The sequence below is a fragment of the Vombatus ursinus genome, unplaced genomic scaffold (assembly GCF_900497805.2).
Source record: "Vombatus ursinus unplaced genomic scaffold, bare-nosed wombat genome assembly UNPS02014941.1, whole genome shotgun sequence".
Lineage (NCBI taxonomy): Eukaryota > Metazoa > Chordata > Mammalia > Diprotodontia > Vombatidae > Vombatus > Vombatus ursinus.
In genome coordinates, this window is record NW_020954719.1 from 7235880 (window position 1) to 7258461 (window position 22582).

General features: G+C 41.7%; 1 protein-coding gene across 4 annotated transcripts in view; it reads right to left on the reverse strand.

Moving 5' to 3' along the window:
- The window catches only part of FMNL3 (formin like 3), an 80229-nt gene extending 63223 nt beyond the window's left edge, over positions 1-17006 (reverse strand). For 2 of the 4 annotated variants that reach the window (XM_027844427.1, XM_027844425.1), the window contains exon 1: positions 16661-17005. In XM_027844427.1, the coding sequence (XP_027700228.1) occupies positions 16661-16786 (126 nt within the window). In that variant the 5' untranslated portion in view covers positions 16787-17005. Of the gene's footprint in view, positions 1-16660 lie in introns of all 4 variants that reach the window. The other 2 variants (XM_027844426.1, XM_027844428.1) reach the window with 2 other exon arrangements.
- Positions 17007-22582: the final 5576 nt, after the last annotated feature.

Consider the following 22582-nt stretch of genomic DNA (forward strand, 5'->3'; position numbering starts at 1 on the left):
GAGGTCTCTATGGATGTATCCCTTTCTGCTTTGCGACAAACAGAAATTTGTGACCTGTTCCTTCCTATACCAACCATTTGGCTCCAAGTCAAAAGGCAAAGCCAGTAGAAAGGAAGAAATAAGTAACTGGACATTGTTCTACTCCCTGACCTACATAAGAGAAAGAATACTGAGATATGATGCTCTACCATAAAATTACATTTTAATTATTTAAATTTGGGTATGACTCTGCCTACAAAACTAAGACTAATTTTTAGATGCATTTTGTTTCTACACCAGGAAACACCCCAAACAAACAATCTTGGCAGAACTACAATATGTAAAAGCCAGCAAAAGAAAGATAATAAATTTGATCTGTGTCTCAACTAAGTTTCTCCATCAAGTATGTCCAAGATGGACTAGACCGTCTCTGGTGAGGTCAGATTCCTCTGGATTGTTGTCTCCCAATGAGTATTGAAAAACACATCACTTCCTTTTTGGTCTTCTGCATCCTTATCTCTGGTCTTGAGGGGAGGCTCGAAGTGATTCTTGGACATAGGGGAGTTGATCAATGGCAACTCCTCTCCCCTTAAAAGGGAAAGTCACCATATGAACTGGTGCAGGGTGGAATTGAGCAGAACCAGAACAAATGATAGCCTAATAACACTGTCCCAATAAACAATAATGAAAGACTTCAAAAATCTGATCAACTTAATGACCAATCACTATTCTAGTATACCAATGATGAAGCATGCTACTCAACTTCCGACATGGAAATGAAGTATTCCAAATACAGACTAAAAGAGAAAATGTATTTTTAGACAAGGCCAATGTGTTTGGCTTTGCTTATTTGTTACGAGAGTTTTGTTTTTTCTCTCTCCTTCCCCTATCCCCCAACAAACAGGAAGAAGGAGAGAAAATAAATACTTTTTAATTTTTTTAAGTTCTTAAAAAGTAAAGAGTGGAGGGACTGTCAAGGGACTCAACTACTTGGAGCTGTGATATTCCTTCCCAAAAGAAATGAAATCTGAGAATTTTACTCAGTATGAACTGAAATTGTTCTTAAGTATATAAACACAGGATTCAGACAAGAGAGGCCCACAGAGAAACCACCTCACAGTCATTTTCATGAGTGAGGCAGGAATGGATTTTGTAAAACAGAAAAAGAAAAGACCAAAATATAGACTCAATGGCTAGAAAGACTGCTAGCTTCCATGAGAATCAAAATAGGTTTTTCTTAAGGGCTCTATATCTCCTGTAGGGAATACCTACTGTGGCAGGCCAGAAATTGGGTCAGGTCACTACAGAAACACAGCTCAGGTTAATGAGCAACTCTTCAGGTAGATGCCCCAGGACACAGGTGTGGCTATGGCAAGCAATCACCTAAATAGGAAGAGGCCTCCCCCAAGAGTCTCTAAGGACTACCCTACCTGCTCTACTTGCAGTGAGAGTGAGAGGCATGAGACCCTCTTGAATAAGTGTGGTCTCTCCTGTTTTGTGGGTGGAAGGAAGGATCCTTTAGTGTCTTTGTAGAGAAGAAGGCCACGGGGAGCTGTATTCTATAGATATCGTCCCTGTAATTACAACCATATCTACTGTAAATAAAGATGATTTTCCAGAATAAGACTGCCTCTTACAGCAGATTGTTATCCCTGAGAAGGCCCTGGTACAATGACTTCATGTTTCTAGGAGGAACAGAAAGAAACACCTTCAAGTGCTGAGATGGTCTGACATGGGTCTCTGATATCCAGGTACCCCAAAATTATGGATCATAAGGGGTAAATCCCAAGAGTGAGACTAAGAAGCATGCCTCATCAAGTCTAAAAACATAGCCTAGAAGAAAAAGGCCTAGAAGGAGATGAAGCACCACCAACTCCTGAGGAGATGGAGGCAAAGAGGGTATCTACACTTATAGATAGATCTATCCACTACACCACTTAACCTGCCTCTAGTAGGGGAGACAACAAGCAAGCAAATATGTACAAACAAGAAGTAAGTAAGAGAGGGAAGGCACTAGAATTAAGAGGGGTTGGGAAAAGCTTCCTGTAGAAAATGCAATTTTAGTTGGGACTTTAAAGGAAGCAGTAGGCAGTGATGAGGAGAGAGGGAGCATTCCAAAAGAGGGGAGATAGCCAGAGAAAATGCCAAAAGATGGAGTGTCTTATTTGTGGGACAGCAAGGAGGCCACCATCACTGGATGAAAGAAGTATGAGGCAAGGAATAAAGTATAAGAAGACTGGAAGGGTATGAGAGGGCTAGGTTGTAAAGGGCTTTGAAAAAGCTGCCCTGTCACTAGCACCAAATAACACAATGAGCAAGAAAGGCACCAATCCAGTGAGCCAGGGAGGGTGATGCGAAGAGGATCCCACTGCCAAAGAACTGGGCCAATTGCAAAGTAAATTACAACACGGTCCAGCAAAGAGGCTTCTCTACTGATTCCAACTGAGCAACATTAGTAAAAGCCATGTTAAATTGGAGAATTTAAATACCTGGGCAATCTTTGGTGCCTTTTCAAATTTAGCACACCAAATTAATACAGCCTCAAAAGACAAATCAGTCAATAAACATTTATTAAGTGCTTACTATGTGTCAGACACTGTGCTAAGTACTCAAGGTACAAAGAAAGGCAAAAGACAGTCTCTGCCTAGAGGAGCTCACAATCCAAACGGAGAGACAACATGCAAACAATTATATACAAAGCAAGCTACATACGGAATAAACAGGAAATCATTAAAAGAGGAATTAAGAGGGGTTAGGGAAGGCTTCCTGTAAAAGACGGGATTTTAGTGGGGACTTAAAGGAAGCCAAGGTGGTCAGCAGTTCGAGCAGAGAAGGGAGAGTATGCCAGGTATGGGGAACAGGCAGAGAAAATGCCAGAATATGAGATGCAGTGTATCATCCATGGAATAGCAAACACAACAACATGCAAACAACTAGGTACAAACAAGCTATATATATAATATATATATATATGTATATATACATCCTGACCATGTTCCAATATTGAGAGGTATCATTAGTAATTCAATGGCTCAGAATGGGAGATTTTTCTCCCTGAAATTATACAAGTGAACTGATCCCTTAAAGAAAGCAGCCTTCCTTTAGAAACTAGAATAGTGGGGCTAGATCTATGAAAATTCCCAGAAATGATCACAAATTCCAACCTTCACCACAGGGCTGAAAAGATCCAGGTCTTCCTGGCAAAAGTTCTGCCTACCTAAGGCCTCATTTGTTTCTAATGGATACCCCTGGGGTTCAGGACATGGTGTAGTATTAGACAGTACATCATGATGGTGAAGTAACCTGGCCAAAGAAACCCCAGGACAAATTCCTACTAGTACAATAAAAGAAAAAGAGGCCTTGTCCCAAGGGGAGCTCTGGGCAATAAAGAGGGAGGTGCATGGGCACTCTAGTGCACAAAAACCCCATACCCACTGATACCTCTGTACCTAGGGCTAAAAGACTACAAAGAAAAGCATAGTGGCCATACTATAGCCCATAGAGCAGAAGCTGGTACTCTTTTGAGTTCAATCAGGTCTAGGCCATAGCATGCTAGAGAACAGAAAACCTTACCCTAAGGGGGACCTGCGGATTAGGGGACAAGATGAAGGGCAAAGGGGATGGAGGGATAGGAAGGTAAATGATAGTGCGCCCTGATTACTGGCTCTGAGACTAACAATTATAATTATCTGGGAGAGCCCCATATAACTAGAAGGGAAGGATTGTGTAATCACTCACAAAACCAGCTTACAGGTCATCCCCAAGAGGGCCCTCTGAAATGCCTCAAAAAATGTCCCGGGGATAAGATGGTGGAAAAGATTTCCTTAGCAGACATTTTACTATGGACTAACTTATTTTTCATCTCCAGGCCAACCAGCATTGGCTGAACCTAACTTGAGAACAGCCTTTCCTGAAAGCAACACTAACGTCCTCCTGAACCAAACCTTAGGGTTCAATTCTTTTTCCACTCATACCCTCACACCCAACCTTGGTTTGGAGCAGATCCAGTCTCACTTCAGGCTGGCCTGGCAAAGGGTGGTGACAGTCAACAAAATCACTAACTTTCCCAGGGAAACAAGAGTACTGTTACTCTACTTAGGCAAGAAGCAACACATGAAGGAAGAAGAGGAAAGGACAGCCCAGTTACTTGTCTTCCCTATCTTCCAATCTGTGTGACTGGACAAGAGGAATGTTAGGAAGAAGTCTGGGTCAAGGGATCCTGAGAGACAACCTATAAGTCCAGGGAACACTGAGTGGGTAGTCTTGAGAGTGCATCCTAAATGCCAACCAGTTCTCTAGAACTGGCCAGACACAAAGGGCATTTTATATAGATATCTCAAGCCATACCAACCCTGTGACTGATGTTTCCAGTGACCATTTCTATCCCAGCCAATGACTGCATAGTCCATTGGACTCGTATTTTGACATATTTTGGCATTACACATGTTCACATGTAGCACACATGGGATTTAACAATAGTTAACAATTCCTGAAGCCCCATCAATATTTGCCATTATTATTGACTCTACCCACCTAGATGCTGAGATCCAAAGGTAAAAAGACTAGGAATTGGGTCAGGCTACACTCAGATAGATATGCAGCTTAATAGAGAAGCTCACCTCAGGGAAATACCCCAGGCAAGCAAGCACCCGTAGGGAGAGGCCTTTCCAGAGCAATATATAACAATACCTTACCCACACATCTTTGGAAGGAGGAAGAGCTTAGAAAGCTGTGCTATGTATTCTGTAAGGTGAAATCTGTGGTTGAGCCAGAGAAAATCGGCTGAAATTCCTGCCTATAACACCTGTCCATCAGGGAAAAAACGTGCCCCCCCCAAAAAAAGGGAATCACACAAAGTTCTTCCCACTTATCAATATTACCTCAGCTCCTTTCACTAAGTGATCCCTTAGGACCACTTAGGATAGAGATAGCATCTAAGATGCCTAGTTAGTCAATGTTAAGTCATAAGGTTCAAAAGATATGAACCCATCACATTGGCAAAGATAACAAAAAAAGAAAATGATAATTATTGGCAGGCTGTGTGAACGTGGCACCCTAGTGCACTATGGGTAGAACATAAAGAGGTTTAAACATTCAAGCAAGCAGTCTGGAACTATACCCCAAAAGTCAACATAAACCCCAAAAAGATAAAATGAAGAGTAAAAGGATACATACGTACAAAAATATTTATAGAATCTTTTTTTGTTGTTGCAGCAAAGAATTGGAAACTAAAGGAATTGGAAATTTCACCATCAATTGGGTAATGGCTGAACAAATATGATTATAATGGAATATTACTGCATTGTGAAAAAAAAATTACAAAAGGGATGGATTCAGAGAAGCATGGGAAGCCATGTATGAACTGATTCAAAATGAAGTGAGAAGAACAATTTCTATAATGGCAACAATAATGTAAAGGAAAACAACTGTGAAAGAATTAAGAACTCTGATTAATCATGGTTCCAGAAGACTGATGAAGCATGCTTCCCTCTTCTTGGCAGAGATGTGATAGACTAGAGGTGCAGAATAAGACATATGTTTTCAGATACAACCAATGGGTGGATTTGTTTTGTTTGATTATGCTTATTTGTTATGAAGGAGGATTTCTATTTGGGAAGAAAAGAAGCAGTAATAGTGAAGCAGGAAATAAAAGGAAAAAAAAGAATATCAATGAAACTTTTTTTTTTATTTTAATTTTTTTTTTGATTGGGCAGTGGGGGTTAAGTGACTTGCCCAGGGTCACACAGCTAGTAAGTGTTATACGTCTGAGGGCCGATTTGAACTCAGGTCCTCCTGACTCCAGGGCCAGTACTCTATCCACTGCGCCACCTACCTGCCCCTCAATGAAACATTTTAAAAATAGAAGACAGGAGAAGTAAGTTCAAAAAGGGATAAGCAAGGCAATATGGGTACTGCTGTGTGTGTGTGTGTGTGTGTGTGTGTGTGTGTGTGTGTGTATATACTTTTAAAAAACAAGTTATATGTAATAGAGATTCAGTTTTATATTTCATATACAGTCCTCTTTTTCTCTTCTTTGTGCTGTGTACACTGAAAAGTTCACATTTATTAATGTGTCAGTATCATCAACATTTTACGTACTGTAAAGATCCTACAATCATATCGGAGTTTAAACCATCCCTTTCACCTAACCTCCCTCACATAGCTCTAATTCTCAGTTCCTCTAGTTCAGTGATGTAAAATTCAAATAGAAACAGATCCCTGCAGGCCACATATTGACTTACAAAACTACAAATTAACATTATCTATGTTGTACTGTATTTTTATTTATTTTGTTAAACATTTCCTAATTTACATTTTAACCTGGTTTGGGCCACACTCCAGACATAGGGTGCAATTCTGATACCTCTAATCTATGGGATTAGTCTGGAGTACATGAGCTTGCTTTTTAAAAATAAATTCTGATAACTGTATTTCAATGTAATTGGTTTCTTTTGCAACCCTATGTGTTTTATTTTATACATTTAAAAACATAATTCTGAGAAGAGGTCCATAGGCTTTCACCAGACAGACACTGACAAAGGAATCCAGGATGCAAAAAAGGTCAAGAACCCCTAACCTATAATCTATCTAAAGTCACTGGATCTCTCCAACAATTTCCTCCAGAAAAATAGAATAATCTTTTTTTCTTTATTACAAATAAAAAACAATGCCTGCCAAGTATATAGTATTTTTGTTGGAGACATTGTGGAAAGAGAAGCAGAGTAAGAGATTTTATGTTCTAGTGCAGGGTTTCTTAAACTTTTTCCACTCGAGACCCCTTCAGTGCTTCTCAAACTATGGGGTTTTGACCCACAGTTTAAGAAACACTGTAAGGGCAGCTAGGTGGTACAGTGGATAGAGCTCCAGCCTTGAAGTCAGGAGGACCTGAGTTCAAATCTAGCCTCAGACACTTGACACTTATTAGCTGTGTGACCCTGGACAAATCACTTAACCCCAATCATCTCACCTCAAAAAAAAAAAAAAAAAGCAGCACTGTAGTGCAAGCTATGCTATTAATCAAATGTGTGACCTTGGGCAAATCATTTAGCTTCTGAGTCTCAGTTGCCTCATCTGTAAAATTAGAAGGGTTGGAAAAATGATTTCTAAGATCCCCTAATGACTCTAAAATTCTCACTGTTAATAGCAAACCAAGTCAACACAAGTAATAGGGATGGGAAGAGGGGAGGAAAGGGAATAAGCATTTATCTAGTGCCTACTGAGCTAAGCACTTTACAATTATTATCTCATAAATCACCTCACAACAACTCTTCGAGGTAGGTGCTGGTATTAGCCCCATTTTACAATTGAGGAAACTGAGGCAAACAGCGGTTAAGTGACTTGCCCAAAGTCACGTGGAAGCGTGTGTGTGTGTGTGTGTGTGTGTGTGTGTGTGTGTGTCTGAGGCTGGATCTGAACTCAAATTTGAATTCGGGTCTTCTTGACCCACAGGCCTAGCACTCTATTCACTACATTACCTTTGATTAAGAAGTCTGGAACTTAATATACAAGCCAAGCCTAAAGTTAAGGACTATGAACGTATGAAGTTAAAATGAAGTTGAAGGGAGTATATTGGTAAACTGGGAGAAGACAAAGAAACAAAGATGCAGGAGTTGTACCTATCCTCTCTTCGTTTTCAAGCGGGGCAAGGTGTAAAGAAGAGATTTTTTAAGTCCCAAGAAATACAGAAGCTGGGAATACTGGACTGGGCAAGGCAGGCCCAAAACAAAGCTAGGCAAGGAAGCATATCAGGCCAATGAAAAGCTCTAGAGCAGCTGCCACAAACAAGCTTCATTTCTCTCCAGAGCAGATTTTTTGATTTTCCATGACCAAAAAAAACCCCAAAAAACAAACGAACAAATAAAAACTATAAAGCTTCAGGCTTAAGGATGTGAACCATCACTGAGTCACCTCAGTCTGACTCCTTCTCCCAGCTGCAAAATCAATATAAATAACTCTCCCTAGAGTATCACCTCACAAATACATACCTTTTTAAGGATCTCAGAGTGCTCTGTATATGCTAATAATTTTCCTGGGGATGTGAAGCAGGGGAAGTGAAACAGGAAGGAACTGCAAAAAACGCTTTTCCTCCAAAAATCATAATAATTTATATTACCCTCTTTCTCCTAACCCATCCTTTACTGAGTGAGGAATATTTCATACATTCATATAAGAATATTTAATATAGTCATACACAGTTCCTTGTGATTAACTGCTCTTTTGCACTTAACTTTTTTAATCTTTGCTATAAGGGATAACTCATGGTGATAAGCACCTACTCACTTGCTACTGATCTGAAATACAGGAATCTTGCTGACTGGGTCCACTTCAAATTCACGTCACCTAAATTAAACTAAGCCTCCACTACAAGATTATCCTCGTACTACTCCTAATTGATTCTCTAAACCACTTCTTACATGGCTTTTTCAAACCTTCTCTTCTCTCCTCAAACATCTATACACCCCACCCACTCACCCAACCACCCAAGAACTCTTTGACCCAATGACCTTTTTGCTGTTTTGTACAAGAAACTCCATCTCCCAACTTTTGCATTTTCACTGTCTGTCCCCCATGCCTGCAACATTCTCCCACTTCATCTCCTCCTCTTGGCTTCGTGGCCTTCCTGTAAGTCCCAGCTAAAATCTCAACCTTCCACAGGAAGCTTATTCCTCTTAATTCTAGTGGCCTCCCTCTACTGATGGTTTCTAGTTTGTCCTGTTTATAGTTTGTCTGCACATAGTTGTTTGCACGTTGCCTTCCCCATTAGACTGTGAGCTCCTTGAGAGCAGGAACTATCTTTTACCATTTCTTGTATCACCAGCATTTGACCCAGTGCCTGGCACATTGGAGGTGGTTAATAAATGTTACTGACTGACATCTCACACCTCCCCCTCCACCTACTCTCTCAGCTAGGAGCCTGCCTCACTCTTTTTTTTTTTTTTTTTCGTGGTGAAGCAATTGGGGTTAAGTGACTTGCCCAGAGTCACACAGCTAGTGAGTGTTATGTGTTTGAGGCTGGATTTGAACTCAAGTCTTCCTGACTCCAGGGCTGATGCTCTACCCACTGCGTCACCTAGCTGCCCCTCTGCCTCACTCTTTACCAACATTTTTTTAAACAATACATTCTAATAAAAGCCATTCACCCACAGTTCCTATTCTCCCCTTCTCTTCATCTCAAATGAAGGTGATGTAAAAACAAAAAATATCAAGAAGATAAAAGTAGAATGAAATTAAGACGGAAGGAGCTTCAGAGCCTTAGGAATCCATCTCATATGCAAGAAAGACCTGAATCAAAGCAGTCACTGTCCCCTCCCTTCAAGCTATCCTCCACCTCAATCACAGCAAGCACGCAAAGTGGGCCGTTCAGAAATGGTTTGTCTGCGTCCATATCTCCTCTCCATAGGCCACAGCTTCAGAATTCCTAAGGTCACCCCCCCTGGTATGCAGGCAATAGGCAAGAAGACTGTACATGGCAAAGGGGCAGCAATAGAAGGGCTAGATCATGGACTGGGTCTAGCGTCAGGAAGACATGGAGTTCACTGTGATCCTGGCCAAATCACTCTAAGCCTCAGTTTCTTCATGTGGAAAACTGGGTAAGATACAGTACCTCCTTTTACAGGGTTGTGGCGAAGGTGCTAATGAGAAAATGTGTGTAAAATACTATGCAAATGTCAGTTTTATTATATTATTACAAGGAAGTTGTTCAGACACAGTTCTTTTTCATCCCAGAAGACAAGGATTCTTCCTTTCCTCATTTCCAAACTGGAATGATGCCTTTGTTTTCCTCTGACCCTGCTTCATTTCATTTTGGATGCAAAGTTTCCAGAAAACTAAAGGTAATAACCAAGGAATCCTAAGCTTTGCCCAATACAGTAAAACTCACATACAGTTGATCAGATCCCAATTTCAGTCCCTGGGCCTGTTACTCCCATTGTCATTCTGGAGAGTGACAGTTGACTCCCTCTTCTCCAAAGGAAAGGAGCTCAGGCTCTGCCCTCCCCAGGCAACTCTCTGGGACAGGGGAAGATATCTGCAATCTAATTTCCTCTCCACCTCAGCTTCCTTTGTCACTTCACTGAAAGGATTAGGTCTTTCTGCCAAGATAAGTTCCTTTTCCTACCAGCTGCAGCAGTTTTTCCGGGGGGGGGGGGGGGGGGCAGAGAGGAGAAGTGGGGACACTGTGAAATGCAGTGAGACACAGCTCACCTGGACAGCCTGGGCTGGAGTCCAGTATACTCACCCCAACTGTTCAGAGGCAAAAACAATTTTTAAAACAAGATGTATGATGAAAATTTCCATGGATTCATAAAAGGCTTGGGGGGGAAGAAATCACAACAGACAATTCCTATTGCACGGAAACCCCTCTACCTCAGTCAAAAATACAATACTGAGCAAAAAAAATTGTAAATAACAGGAATAAGTCTACTATCAATACCATCCCATCACACTGCACTACCTAAAAACTCTTAACTAAAGCCTAAATTGTGTCAGACTTATAAATTAAAAGAATAGGAGGACTTTCTCTGAAGTCTAAGGTACTTCCTTGTGAAGTCTGTGGCCAGAAAGGAGATCCTTTATAATAAGATGTTGTCAAGGTCCTTTTCCCACCATGCATTATCTCAACCAACTATAATCCCCAGAGCTGGAAAGAAATTTCAAAATGCAGATTTGGCAACTGATCCTTATCCTAGGTTTTTTCTAGCTGAGAAGAGAACTTTGCCCCCCAGCCCCTATGACTCCCACTCTGGCCAAACAAAAGACAGTATAGTCCATGGGAAAGAACACTGATCTGGGAATCTCGAGATCTTTCTTCTACTCCCATCTCTACCACCAAATGGATCATCCCAGGAAGAGTTACAATAACTTTATGTCTCAGTGTCCTCATCTACAAAACGAAAGAGTTGAACTAGATGATCTGTAAGGTCCCTTTCAGTACTAAAAGTTACATGAATCTAGTAGTAACAGCTGCACTGCTTTCTCTTCTTTTGAGAAGTCATCTGATCTCAACCAACCAAGACCTTGCTAGGGTCTCAGCAACTCTACTCCCCAATTCTGTCTCATGAATCTTCCTGATAAAGGTAGTGTTAGGTCTTTGCCTGGTTCCAAGGTTTTCAGAATGTTCAAGTCTGCAATGCATTTAGTAAAGGTGGAAATCGCTCCAAAGTGTTGATTTTGTAACCCCCTTTAACTTCTTTGTACTAATATCACAGAATGCTCAATGATGACAAAATTTTAGCCTCTGGACTAGGCCAGTGTAAGGTTGGTCCAGCTGGAATCAAGATTCCTAAACTTGGGAGCCCCAGAATGGCTCTCCTTCTGGGATAAGAGAAGGCTTAGAAAGGGCCAAAGAATCACACTCATACCCCAAATGAGTGAACACTCTACAGATCAAGACACAATGTGGAGGTGTTGTTCAAAATGAGAGTAAGGAATCTTAGGAGGTTGTGATATCAAACTATTAAAATAGGCTAACCCTGGAAAATAGTTCCTTCTACCTCAGTTTCTCCTACTTAACTCTCCTTACTGACTCACAGGTCAGAATCATATCCCTGGGCTAGAAAGAATTACAAAACTATAGATTTAGATTTGGAGGGGAACCTCAAAGGTCATCAAGTACAATCTCCTCATTTTCAGATGAGAAAAATTTAGACCCAGAAAAGTTAAGTGACTTGCCATTGATCACATAACTAATGAGGGTCTGAGATGGGATCTGAACCCAGGTTTTACTGACCCCAAGTCCAGCATTTAGCTATTATGTCACATTCTTCACCACCCCCCCAAACCTTTACAGAAGGGATACTCTGGTTTTGAACCTGTGCTGGTTCTAGCTTCTCATCACAAGGATATTTTTAATGGTCTAGTCCAGAAGCTAAGGTGGCAGATACCTCAACCAAACAGCCCCATTTCCCAAGCAAAGGGAGGGTACTAGGATGGGAAGCTGGGAGTTGACACTAAGTAGTAAGTTAAGTGGTTTCACTTAGATTTCCAAATAAAAACATAAGTGACCTCAGAGACACCACAGAAACCAATTACCCCTACTTACCAAAAACCCTCTTCTCAGGCCAAATGATTCCCAAAGAAACTGACCAAGTAAAGAAGCAAGGCTGAGACATTTTTTTCTCAGTACTCTGTTGTCAGGAGCCTGTTAATGAATGTTAATGGACCAAGAGGTTCTTGATCAAACAAGGAATAGAAAGGATCAAAGTAGATAAAATGGAAAACTTTGATTACATAAAAATGAAAAAATTCTGCACAAACTCAATAAATTAAAATTAGAAAAGAAACAATTAATTGGGAAAACATCTTTGAAGCAAGTTTCTCTGACAAAGTCTGACTGCTATCCAAAATAGAATTGATTCCCCAAAAGACAAATATGAATAGGGATTCTCAAAAGAAAATTGGCAAGCTATCGAGGGAAAAATGCTCCAAATTACCTCTAATAAGACAAATATTAATTAAAACAACTATGAAGTTCCACTTCACAGCAGATTGGCAAAGATGACTAAAAAAAAGGGAAGATGACAGTTTTTGGAATGGCTGTGTTAAGACAAGGCACATTAATTCATTCACTGCTGATGGAGCTATGTCCATTCTAGAAAGCCATTTGAAACTATACCCAAAAAGTTACTTACCCTCTGACTCGGTGATACTACTACTAGGCTTACACTTCAATGAGATCAAGAAAAGAAGAGGACTCATCTATACCAAATTTATAGCAACACTTTTTATTATAGGAAAGAACTGGAAAGTAAGGGGATGCCCATCAAAGGGGTAGTTTCAGAAATACCTGGAAAAACTCATGAATTAACTGATAGAGAATGAAGTGAGCACAAACAAGAAAACAATTTACACAAGAACAACACTGTAGGGGCAGCTAGGTGGCACAGCGGATAACGCTCCGGCCTTGCAGTCAGGAGGACCTAAGTTCAAACTCGACCTCAGACACTTGACACTTACCAGCTGTGTGACCCTGGACAAGTCACTTAACCCTGATTGCCTCACCAAAAAGCCAAAAAAAACCAACAACACTGTAAAGAAAATCTTTTATAGATTTAACTCTAATCAATACAATGATCAATCCCAAGGAAAGATGATGAGCATGCTGCCTCCTTCCTGATGGAGATGATGGACTCAAGGTTCAGAATAAGATATGTTTTCTGACATGGCTGTTGCATGGATTTGTTTTGTTTGATCATACTTATTTGCTAAAAGGTTTTTTTTTATCCTTTTCCCCAAAAAAAGAAGGTCAATGAAACATTTTTTTAAAGTGCTCAGAAGATAACAGAAAGAAGTTCAAAAAGAAACCCAGGGCAGCTTCAAAAATAAGGGGTTGAATATATACATTTTTAAAAAGCAAAATGTATGCAACATTTGTGGCTTCTTTAGGCAGTCCTCTCTGTTCTGCTTTGTACGTGGAAATGGACAGGTTTTTAATATTTAAGTTTAGAATAAAAAATATATTTTTAAAAAGAGAAAGAAAGATGTATCTGCAGAGATTCCAGAGCTAATAAACACAAACATCTAACTCTCACTCAGCAAGGTTTGTTAATGATTAGAGTGAGGTGGCACACCAGGACTCCTGAGGATAGATTCCAGCTCTGTTCTACAGGTTCTATCACCTACCAACTTACTACCTTACATCTTAATTTTCCTTTTTAGAACAATTATTAAAGCTCTATACCCCACCCCCCAAGCGGGAACCTTTGAGAACTTCTAATGAAAGAAGAATGCAAAACCCCAGGAAATTACTATTTTTCTGGGCTAGTAAGGTTGAGAAAAATTCCACACACTTCTCAGGCAAATGACTATCCCTTGACAACAACCACTCCCTTTCCCAAGGTAAAGAACTAAAGAATTTTAGAGGACACCTATAGAATTACAGAATTATAGAGTACCCAAGAGATAATCTATTCCAAGCATTGTTATTTAGGTTATGGAAGCCTACAGACCCCTTCCCAGAATAACATTTTTAAATGCATAAAATAAAATACATAAGACTCCAAAGGAAACCAATTATATTGGAGTCGTTATCAAAAAAAATTTTTAAGTTCCACGTGAGGACTGCCTGATCTAGTCCAACACTAGCAATTTGCATAAAGCAATTAGTTACAGACTAAATCTTGGTTTTCTGGTCTTTTTCATACTATCAATCCAGCATCCTATCTAATACAGAAATCCCCTCTACAACAGCCCTGACAAATGGCCATCTATTGCTTGAACACTTAGAGTTACAGAGAACTCACTACTACAAAGCAGCCCATTCGATTTTTAGACAGTTCTGGTAGGAAGCTATATTGAGCCAAGAGTCTGACTCTGAAATTTCCCCTCTGGAACAGAAAATAATTATAATCTCCATCTCCCAATTTCAACATGACAAATTTTTTAATATTTAGACACAGCTATCATATTTGCCCTAAATCTTCTCTTCTCCAGGCTAAATGACCCTATTTCCTTCCATTGTTCTTTACATGACATAAGTTTCAAGTCCTTTAACTATTTTGGTTGCTCTTCTCTAATTTGACAGTATAGAGTCCTTAAAAATGTCCCTCCAGGATGAGATACAATTGTCAATACTACCTTGAACAACACTGTTCAAATCTGCTATGAATCCACTAATTATAAATATCATACAACCTTGCACTTCTCTCTTTTGTCCACAGGCATAACAAAATTTTGACAAAAGCTTTGCTGAAATCTGTATATACTAAGCAGAATATACTAGAAAGAAAATTGGAATGTAATTTTAAAACCTGAATTTTAGTTCTAGCTCTTCCATAAATAAGCTGGAGATTATGGGTAACTAAGTGGACCTCTCCTCATATGTAAAAATGAAGGGGTTGGGTCAGATGGTCACTTTCCTAATTCTTTCTCTATAGCATTCCCCTAATCTAATAAAGTCCATCCTTTTCCTCCAGTTTTGGAAGTTTATGCATTGGGTTCCTTGAATTCCAATTTCCTTGCTCAGGGTAGTACCCTATTTCAGCATAGTAGGGATTTCCAGGCACCCAAGAGCTCAGATTTCTTCCCATTCTTCCCCAACAGTTGAGCTCTTGTTCTCAGGGCTTGAAGTCCCTGTTTCTCCTTCTCTGAGATGGCCACAGGACATTAGTAATTACTTAGTCATCCCACTGGCTTATGGAAACCAGGATGTGGAAGAGGGTTAGAGGGGGGAGGATTAAGGAGTACCACAGGGTATAGTGAGGCAGTCCCAGTGTCCTGATGCCACTTTTTTAGTTCAAAATTTAGTTTAATTCTACATATTCTGTTTCCCCTTAGGAATGGGCTGGGCCTTCTTTGGTCTGGCTCTGGTACCAAACAGACTGATGCTATGTTTTCATCCAAGCCAAACTAAACCAATTTTTCTGATTCAATTGGATCAACTGATGTCCAAGATCTCTAGATGCTCCACTGTAAATCACCAGATTTAATGTCCCTATTTCAAGCCAGATAGTACTCAATAAGGCTGCTAACTCCATAGTTTGTCACTCATGGTCAAATGTCTGCTCAGCAGGACCATCAACACAAGAAACACAATTTAGTGCTGCCCTGGAGCTAGGAACCCAGATGACCTAGAACTTATTTCCCCTGCAATCTATCTCCTGCTTCAATTAGAAACTGCTCCATCTTCCAGTTAACTTTTTAAACATTCTCATTGCTCCATAATGAACTTGAATCTAGCTTCCAGTCCCTTCTAATGGCCCTCTAGTTCAGAGAGCCTTCAGGAATTTGGGCAACCACCAATTTCTGCCCTGTCTACTTTTGTTCATTTGTATCTCTACAGTAGTACTGAAAATAAGTATGGGGGGGGGGGGGGGGGAAGCAGGCCTAAGAGAAGAAAGAAAAAAAGGGATGTACGATGGAGTCGTTTCAGTTGGAAATTTCTAAGTTTGTCCACATGCACAATCTTTTGGGGACAAAACTGCTAAAAAGTTAAAATGATTGTAGGCAGAATGGCATCTTTCCTCATTCCACTCTCCCACATCCCCAAGCAATACTATCCATTCTATTTCCTCCCTCAAATTGGGAGGGGGCCCACTCTGAAGAAAACCTCCATGTTACCATCTAGCAGACTGATCGACTCAAAGTGACCCGAATAACCCAGAAAAGTGGGACGGGGATTAGGTTTCTCAATACCCCAACCCAAATTAGGGGGAAAGGGAAGCTTCTTAGGTCCAAGGAAATCTATCTTCTATTTTTTTTCTTTTATTTGCATCTCTTTGGAGTAGAGTCTCTCACAAAATGGGTGAATAATACAAGTTGGTTGAAGTTAATTAAGTAAAAGCCTAAGGATCTAATGGAAGAAGCATGGGGACGGCAAAGGGGGAGGAGGAGAGAGAAGAGAAAATCGAGGATACTGAAGGGAAGTGGTTAGTGAAGGCTATCTTTGGATCCTGGGGTAGAGAGGGGGTAGGTGCCCATACTTCTCCCTTAGGTCTCCAGCAGTTAGGGATGGAGGAGGACCCTTAGGGCTCGGGTGGAGGTTTCAAGGGAAGGGCTGGCTGTGTCTCAGCCAAACGAGAGACCCCCAGGGCTCCTCTGGAAGTAGGAGGGGGGCGGGGGGGGGGGGTTGCAGGAATTGGTAATACTGGAGGAAGGCTGAGTTGGTGGGACAGGGCGCGCAGGGCAAGGCTGTCCTCGGAGGGTCGCAATCGGGGGTAGCAAGCAGGGGGTCTGTCTGTCTCACCAGCACCAGGGTGAACCTCTCCTCCAGCTCGCACGGCTCCGGCATCGGCATCTTGCCCGGGGGCAGCAGCAGCGGCACAGGGGTCGGTTCTCCCGGCCCGGCCTCGGCGCTCTCCAGGTTGCCCATCCCGGCGGAGCCCCCGGCTCCTGGCACTCGACTCGGGATCCTCAGCCCCAAGTGCTTGGGGCCCGGGAGACTGTGCCCAGTCCCCACGCCGTCGCCGCCGTCTCTTCAGCCTGGCCGCAGGCGGTGTGGACGGGAGGGGGGCGGATTCGCTCCCTTCAGGTTGAGGAGTCCGGGTGGGGCGCGAAGAGGTTCCCGGCGGGATGGGGGAGGAGGAGAGGTGGGGGAGCGAGGGGCTCGCGCCGCCAGCGGCTCGCGGAGGGTCCCGGCAGGAGGGGGAAGGCGGAGGAGGGGCGTGAGGGGCGTGAGGGGCGCGAGGGGCGCGAGGGCCGCGAGGCTCTGGGCTCGCGCTCAGCCGCGCAGCCTCCCGGGGTTCCCCGCCGGAGCCCAGCACCGCATCCGCGCGCGCCAGGCCCCCCGCCACCCCCTCCTCCGGTTCTTCCCTTCCTACGCCTTCCCTCCCCTCCCCTCCCCTTCCTCTCTCCCACCCACTTCAGTCTAGACTCAGCCTCCCTAGCACTCCACTCTAAGCTTGGCTCTACTCGCCACCCATTCATACGAGGTCCACCTCCCTCCTTCGGTCATTGGACAGATCTTCCCACCTCTCGTAGCTGATTGACTAGAGTCTTAGCCAATCGTAGGACAAAGAGCATCTCCATCTTGCTTTACCCCACCCCCGTCTCCTCCCACCAGGGGACGAGGAGCGCGCCCTGGCGGCGTCTGTTAGGAAAGTCACTGCAGGAGACCCCGAATTCCTCTCCTTCCAGGCCCCTCAATCCATACTACCACTATGCTAATCTTATCCCCAAATTTCACCATGTTACACTTCTTAAGTGTCTCTCTGTAATAAGATTTTGAGCAGTAAGAGAACTTAAAGATCCAATCCCCTCTTTTTTGCATATAAAAGGAAACTGCAAAAAAAGAAAAGGAAACTGAGGCCTTGAAAGGTTATTTACCCAGGGTAGACAGCAGAAAAGTGGGGATTCAAAACGAGGTCATCTGTGATATTCCCAACACTCCTCAGCGATCCTTGTCTATCTACAGTCTACATTTCTACATTCCTCAACACTCATCTCCTCCATTAAAGTCACATAATCTAAATTCTTCTGGTTCTGTCTACAGGATAAAGTTCAAACTCTTTAGTTTGGTATTCAAGGCTTTTCACGATCTGTCCTCAATCTGCTTTTCCAAATTTACTCCCTTACAATCCACAACAAAAATTCTCTGATACAGCCAGAGTGCTTTATGCACTATCTTCCTGATAGCATTTGTTCATTCTCATACTTTCTTGACTTAATTATTACCGTCTCTCCCCATTCCTACAACTTAGAATATCCATCTCTGCCTATCCACCTAACTAAATCCTACCAAAGAATTCACCCAAAGACAATAAGAAACATTATTTCATAACAACTTGATCTTGAAGTGCTTGGATGAGCATTCCTTGACTTTCTTTTATTCCTATCAATCAATCAACAAGCAGCCACTATGTAGGAGGTACTCATGATATAAAGACAAAACTGGGAGATGGAATGAAAATGGTAGAATGAAAGGAAGCATTGGATGGAGCCTAGGGTGTTGACCCCCCCACACACACATACATACATCATCTTGACAAAGATCTAGAGCAAACTCAAATAAAAACATATCCAGGCTGCATATTGTGAGAAATGCTGAATTATTAGGTTCCCACATAAGTTGCAAAAAAACAGGAAAGATGCTGAATGGCTAACTAATTAAGGGGAGATTGACATTCCTTGGGCCTGTTAAGACAGCAGGGCTCCTGTCTTTACAACCCAAGGCCTGAACCAATCCAAGTGGGTTGGGGGTCAATGTCAGAGCAAAAGAATCTGCTACTACTCAGGCTCAGTGAACCTCGTGCATATGCTAGCTAAAGGATCAGGATTTTTCACCAATTGTAACTAATTAGAGGTGTCTCTAATTAGAATATGGAATTGTGAATCTAACCAATTGTGAAACTTTTGATTGTAACTCAGACCAATCGAAGTCTTGGAGGGAGGGGTAAGGGGATCAGACTAACAGTATAAAGCTCACTCTCACTTCTGGGCTCAGAGTATTTCCTTCTTGGGAGGGAGTACACTTGGTTTTTGTGAAAATTGAATAAAGGAATTTCTTCCTTCACCCTAAAAGAGCTGTAGCCTGTTATTTCAGCTCTCTGCTGGCTTGCAACTGAGGAAGCAGTGGGCAATGGCACCTTGTCCCCCAATAATTCCCCAATCTTGCCTGTCCTCGAGGTCCTGTTGATAACAATATTGACTTAGAAAATCACATGTTAATATTATCTAAGTTTTATTGTATTATTATTTATTTTGTTAATCATTTCCCAATTACATTTTAATCTAGTTTGGGCCTACTCAGAAGTTTTGTGGGTCAGATCAAGGCACAACTTTGACACCTCTAACTACAGAATGCGACAGAGGGGAATTCTTATCAGATGCTCATATTCTTATAATCTAGCCAAGGGCTTAGATTCTTAAGATCTGGCTGCTTGCGTTAGTGATACACATGCTTAGATTCCTTAAGAGTCTGGCCAATGTGGTGGATTCTTTAAATCTTACCCACCCCATTGGATGTTCTAATAAACCTTGTCTTTGACTAAAAGAAGGCTTGGGTCGAATTCATTCAGGCAGGACCCACATGTCGTGATTTTGGGGTCCCTAGCACTCCTAAACCTCTAAACCTTAACACCAGTACTACAGTGAAGAATCCCAGACCAAAAAGAAGCCAGCAGTTCAGAATCTCCTAGAAGGCCATTACTAACTGAGTCTAATTGAAGTCTACTGTAACCCTCAACTAGAATCAAGCCAATAGCCCCAAACCTGGGTCAGGAACTTGCACAACTCAGACTGGGAGGGCAATTGAACAGACCTCTCCCAAAACCCACCACTTTAGAAACATTGAAAGCTTACAAGTCCCCAGCCCTGGAGGTATGAAAACAGCAGAAGGACGTGAGGACAGGCACTCTACTGTCACTGCTGGTGAGTGAATTGAGGGAATTAGGATAGCAAGTGATTAATTATGGGAATTGGGTAAACCACACTGACTCCATATTGTGACTCAGTTCTGGAGCTAGCTCAGTTCCTTTTCTATTCAATTATGGGTCTAGGTCAAATTCTGTCCTGTGAGAAAATTTTATTCAGTTATGGGAATTGGGAGAAAACTTTATTGCATTGTTTGAACCTAGCCCTGCATGGCTGGGAAATGACCCCCTTTATCTGCTGTTTAGAGACCTTTAATCAAACCCTAAGTTATGCTAACCAAAAACTCAATCAAATTCAAAGATTGATGCAAGTTTTCTCAGAATTGTACATCTCAAGCAAGCCATATGTCTTATCGGAAAACTGGCACATTCTGATAAATCGGTTATTGTTTCCATGTTCCTTTGATTGCTTACAGACATCTGGAGGGAATGGGATACCTCTTTTTCTGAATTTAGGGAATATCACTTCTTTGCTCTCCTCCTCACAACTTGGAAAGTCCTAATCTTTCATCCAATTAGAAATCACATAACCTAAAGTTGTATTATTTCCTTTTAACTAATTGGCCTTATTTGATTGTTTTTAATGTATTAAAAGTCTGTTTCCCTCTGTATTCAGGGTCCAGTCTTAACCTGAGGAAGGGGTCCGGTCCTAATTTGTTAGGCAATTATAAATTGATAAGCTTGGAAGATAGAACTTTTGTTTTACTCAGTCATTTCATCATTTACCCACCCACACTAAATAGGGTCATATCTGTCTAAGTAAAAAATGGCTCTAAACAAATTCTAAAGCAGCAGAATTCACAAAAAGACAGAGTGAAACAAATTTCCAGCCCACAACAAGCTGGATGGTTGATCAGAAAGGTAAATTGCGCCAGACAGGGAGAGGAATGCAATTTAGCATCGGCGAGCAGGCAAAACAGGCCTTAGTGAGGCCTAGAGCAGTCCTCAGAGGACTGCATCACGGGCAGCTGTGGCAGTTTCCAGACTTCTCAACCCATGAATGCTAAAGACAACTTAGAAGGTCAGTAGGAAAAGTCTGTGACTGCAGCGAGAGGGAAGCTCAGTCCCAGCCCCAGTCCTGAGCATGGACCTGGGGCAGTGGTTGCTTCTGGAGCTTCTGGCCCACAGACTAAGGGGGATTGCAGGGATCTCTTTGCTGGTGTTGAGACAGGATTCTCTTGTTTTGCCTGTGCTTGGATCTGGGTCACAGTTTTGGGTGGTGATCCTGGGGCAAGGAGGAGCGCTGGCCTGGTGAAACTTATAGTGGTGGTGGAGAGGAAATCCTCCTTACAGTTCCAAGGCAAAAAAAAGTGCTTGTGGTCACTCATAGACCAGAGCACAGGCCAGGGAAGGAGTACACACCCAACCCTTGATCATACCACCTTGGAAGAACTGAAAATTTACAGGTCCCTAGAAGTATCTCTGAAAACAGCTACACAAAACCCCCAAAGCTTGGGACAGTACATTCTCCATGCTGGAAGCAGACCCCTACCTTAACAAAGAGTTTATAACTCAAGTAATTGACTGGGATCATGAGCAAGCAGCACAAAAAGAGTCAGACCATAGAATCTTACTTTGGTGACGAAGAAGATCAAAACATACAACCAGAAGAAGACAACAAAGTCAAAGCTCCTACATCCACAGCCTCCAAGAAAAATATGAATCAGTTCCAGGCCTTAGAAGAGCTCAAAAAGGATTTCGAGAAGCAAGTAAGAGAAGTAGAGGAAAAACTGGGAAGAGAAATGAGAGTGACGCAAGAAAATCATGAGAAACAAGTCAACAGCTTACTAAAGGAAACCCCCCAAAATACTGAAGAAAATAACACCTTAAAAAATAGCCTAACCCAAATGGCACAAGAAGTCCAAAAAGCCAATGAGGAGAAGAATGCCTTAAAAAGCAAAATTGGCCAAATGGGAAAGAAAGTCCAAAAGCTTACTGAAGAAAATACTTCCTTAAAAATTAGAACGGAGCAATTGGAAGCTAATGACTTTATGAGAAATCAAGACACTGTAAAACAAATCCAAAAGAATGAAAAAATAGAAAACAATGTGAAATATCTCACTGACCTGGAAAATAGATTCAGGAGAGATAATTTAAATATTACTGGACTATCTGAAAGCCATGATCAAAAAAAAGAGCCTAGACATCACCTTTCAAGAAATTATCAAGAAAAACTGCCCTGATATTCTAGAACCAGAGGGCAAAGTAGAAATGGAAAGAATCCACCTCCTGATCACCTCCTGAAAGAGATGCCTAAAAGAAAACTCCTAGGATTCCTGTAGCCAAATTCCAGAGTTCCCAGGTCAAGGAGAAAGTATTGCAAGCATCCGGAAAGAAATACTTCAAGTATTGTGGAAATACAATCAGGATAACACAAGATTTAGCTGCTTTTACCTTAAGGGACTGCAGGGCATGGAATATAGTATTCTGGAGGGCAAAGGAGATAGGATTACAACCAAGAATCACCTACCCAGCAAAACTGAATATAATCCTTCAGTGTGAAAAATGGACATTCAGTGAAATAGAAGAGTTTCAAGCATTCTTGATGAAAAGACCAGAGCTAAATAGAAAATTTGTCTTTCAAACACAAGACTCAAGTGAAACATGAAGAGGTAAATAGGAAAGAGAAAGCATAAGAGATTTATTAAGGTTGAACTGTTTACATTCCTGCATAGAAAGATGATATTTGTAACTCATGAGACCTTTGTCAGTATTAGGGTAGTTGGAGGGAAATAATTATATGTATGTATAGATAGATAGATAGATAGATAGATAGATAGATAGATAGATAGATAGAT